Consider the following 3,700-nt stretch of genomic DNA (forward strand, 5'->3'; position numbering starts at 1 on the left):
ATATCTCTTTTAACTTATGGCTAAAGTACTTTTTCACTTTAGCAGGGTTAAGTAGAAAATTTTTGTTGTATCATTCAGATCAAAGTTTTTCTTTTTGTACTTAAAATGTGAATTATGGGGAAGTCAGTAGGTCACATCACAAAATGTTTTTATAACTTGAGGATGGACTAAACCAATAATACATTTGTTAGATAGATCGATGTCAATCAACACAGTGTAACCACATTGCACCCACATACAACAAACTAACAGCGAGCAAAACATTAGGTAACCAAAGAACATGAAACTAGAATTTACGGAGATTTATACAATATCTAGTCACATGGATAAATATTTAGTCCATAACCCTTTAAGTTTTCTAATTGAACAAAAAAAAATTGCTAATAACTGGAATCTTTATCTACAACTAAACTTGGTCTCTAAACTTAACTCTCAAGCTATACTTTTTTTTCTTCCTTTTTTATTCACTTTTCACCAAATTTAAACTTTTATATGTAAATTAACAAAATTTAAGATCATTTCACTTTTAATTGAAACAATAAAACCTTATAAATAAGTTACAAGAAGATACACATAAAGGAACTAACTACAAAGTGGAATTTAGGTTCACCACTACAGCTACCAACGAGTTCAAAATTAATATAAAGAATTTGACAAATAGATAGTGTACTCAAAATAATTCAAACATCAAAATACAAAAAAATTCCATGTAATTCTACGTACATATATTTTACAATGCTTACTTTTGTACCTTTGTAGATAAAGAACATTAATTTTTCTACATCCAACATAAGCAAGTAGTGAATGTCCTTTCAACAAAGGAGGTGCATACAAGAATGAGAAGTGTAGCAACTAAACACACACACAATTGATAGAATATGCATTTCATTTCATCAAACTGAAATACAGAGAAGATCTAAGCTAATTACATATATACCATATTAGCAAGCATACCGCCAATAACAAGCTTAACAACACTAACCATAATTAGAACAGTTACAAAACTAGTCCTTCTACTTTACATATTTACACCGGAGTCTATGGTTGTTGCTGACTATATTTGACCTGTGCTATACTCCCCCTTAAGTTGTGTGTTATTTGGATCAATAACACCTAACTTGTGCAACAAATTATGTTGTTGATCCATACCAATGATCTTAGTAAACATATCAGCTAGTTGATTCTTTGTGCTGACATATCTAGGTTTAACAGTTCCATCTTTAATTTTGTCTCTCACATAATGACAATCCACCTTTATATGTTTGGTTCTAGCATGAAAAACTGGGTTTGCTGCACTAAGTTATTTAGTAAACTCAATAACCAAGTTATTTCACAACATGTAAGAGCCATTATTATGTACTCCGCTTCAGCGGAGGATCTTGAAACAACACCTTGTTTCTTTGACTTCCAAGAAACTGGTGAATCACTCAAAAGAATGCAGTACCCAGTACTTGACACACTAGTCATGGGATAACCTTGCCCAATCTGAATCACAATAAGCTTTCAATTGAACTGCACTTTTAGAGGCTAACAAATTACCTTGTTCAGGAGCTAAGAGAATGTATATAAGTAAGTGTTTGGCAGCCTGAAAATGAACAGATGTAGGTGATTGCATAAATGAGTCGAATAGTTGAACGCTATAAGATATGTCTAGGCGTGTAATAGTCAAATAGATCAGTTGACCTATTAATCTTCAGTAATTTGATGGATCAGATAACAAAGTACCACTTTCTGCTTGCAGCTTCAAATTAGGATCAAGTGGTTGCTTGTATGGTTTACAATGTAGAATATAATGCTTAGTTCAATAGTCAATGGTATATTTCCTTTCTGCAATAAACACCCCTTGTTCAGACTTTGAAACTTCTAGACCCAAAGAATAACTAACATTGCCCATTTCATAAGAAATGTTGAATGCAATTGACTTTTGAGTTCATTAATATGGGCAATGCTATTTTCAGTGATTAATAAATCATAAACAAACATTAATATGGCATTAAATTCAGATGCATCATTTTTGGTAAGCAAAGAGTAATCTGATTTAGATTGCTGGTAACCAAAACTTATTAAGGCAGAACTCAATTTTGCAAACCACTGCCTTGGAGCTTGTTTTAAGCAATAAAGAGACTTTTTAAGCTTACATACCTTTGTAGTAGAAACAAATACAGAGTTGACAGAGTCCCCCTGACCTACATAACCTTGTGGTATTTTCATGTACACTTCCTTTAGTAAATGTCCATGTATAAAAGTATTAGAAACATCCATTTGACACACATTCCACTCATACATTGCATCAACAGCTAGTAGTGACCTAACAGTTACCATCTTGGCAAGAAGAGCAAAAGTTTCAGCATAATCAATTCCCTTTCTTTGTCTATTACCATCAACAACAAGTCTTGTCTTCTTCTTGTCCACAGTACCATCAGCTTAACTTGGTTGTGTATACAATGACATCCAATAGCTTTCATATTATGTGGAAAATCTGTTACCTCCCAAGTTTAATTTATTTCTAAGGCTACTAATTCCTCATTCATTGTAGAACACCAACCAGAATCAACAACTGCCTCTTTGAAATAAGTTGGATCATTAGTGGACAATAAGGTGGACATATAGACCTGAAATTGTGACTCTAAACAAGGAGAGGGCACATGATTTGAAATTGGCACATGAGTTAACACAACATGAAATTGAGGAACATAGTAATATTTATGCCAAACAGGAACTGCAGTTGACCTAGTAGATCTTCTTAATGTAGGTTGAGTATTGATAAGAGGTTCATCTTCTACAATAGAAGTATTTGAGGTTATAGGAACATCATACTCTTTGTACATTAGAAGTTACAAGTGGGGGAATAGACTTTGAAATTTGAATCACCTTTTTGTAGCTATCAGAAGAGTAAGGAAATATGTGTTCAAAGAACAACACATCTCTTGAGATAAAAGTAGTTTTAGTCAAAAGGTTGTAAAACTTCTAACCTTTTTGTTGTTGAGGGTAACCTAAAAAGACACAAGGTACACCTCTTTCAGTAAACTTATCAACGTTTCTAGAAGGATTGCTAGCAATAGCTAGACAACCAAACACCATTAGGTGATCATTACTTGGTGGAGTATTTAGAAGAACTTTAAAAGGAGTTTTATTTTATAAAGTAGGAGTAGGTAAACTATTGATCAAATAGACTGCAGTAACCACACAATCACCCCAGAAATGTAATGGCAGATTAGCTTGAAATCTCAAAGCCCTAGTCATTTCAAAAATGTGTCTATGCTTACTTTCAACCCTGCCATTCTGTCGTGGCCTATCAAGACATGAAGTTTGATGTTCTACTCCCTTTGCATCCAAATAACTCCCTAATTTTCCTTTAACAAACTCTAAAGCATTGTCATATCTAACAATTTTGATTCTTTTCTCAAAATGTTGTTCTACAAACTTCATAAATGCCTTAAATACACTAAAGTGTTCACTTTTATTCACAAGTAGATATGGCCAAGTAGCTCTACTACCATCATCTACTATGATAAGAAAATATTATATTTACCTTGTTTTGTGACTTTATAAGTGTGATGACCCGGAAATTTCCGATCAAATTTAAACTTTAATCTTTATATATTTCCGACACGATAAGCAAAATTTGTAATGTTGAGTCTTTGAAAGTTTTGAAATCTATAATCATGTAATCAATTACCATTCGACCGTTTCCGACGAT

The 3,700-nt window shown here is 32.9% G+C and overlaps 1 protein-coding gene across 1 annotated transcript; it reads right to left on the minus strand.

Annotated features, from left to right (window-relative positions):
- Positions 1 to 1,054: 1,054 nt before the first annotated feature.
- Positions 1,055 to 3,081, minus strand: LOC139849461 (uncharacterized). The gene is made up of 5 exons (XM_071839119.1): positions 2,973 to 3,081; positions 2,546 to 2,779; positions 2,143 to 2,423; positions 1,476 to 1,585; positions 1,055 to 1,295 (listed from the first exon to the last, which is right to left on the minus strand). Exons 1-5 carry the CDS (start codon positions 3,079 to 3,081, stop codon positions 1,055 to 1,057), a joined length of 975 nt encoding a protein of 324 aa, XP_071695220.1.
- Positions 3,082 to 3,700: the final 619 nt, after the last annotated feature.

This window comes from Rutidosis leptorrhynchoides, chromosome 5 (assembly GCF_046630445.1).
Source record: "Rutidosis leptorrhynchoides isolate AG116_Rl617_1_P2 chromosome 5, CSIRO_AGI_Rlap_v1, whole genome shotgun sequence".
Classification (NCBI taxonomy): Eukaryota; Viridiplantae; Streptophyta; class Magnoliopsida; order Asterales; family Asteraceae; genus Rutidosis; species Rutidosis leptorrhynchoides.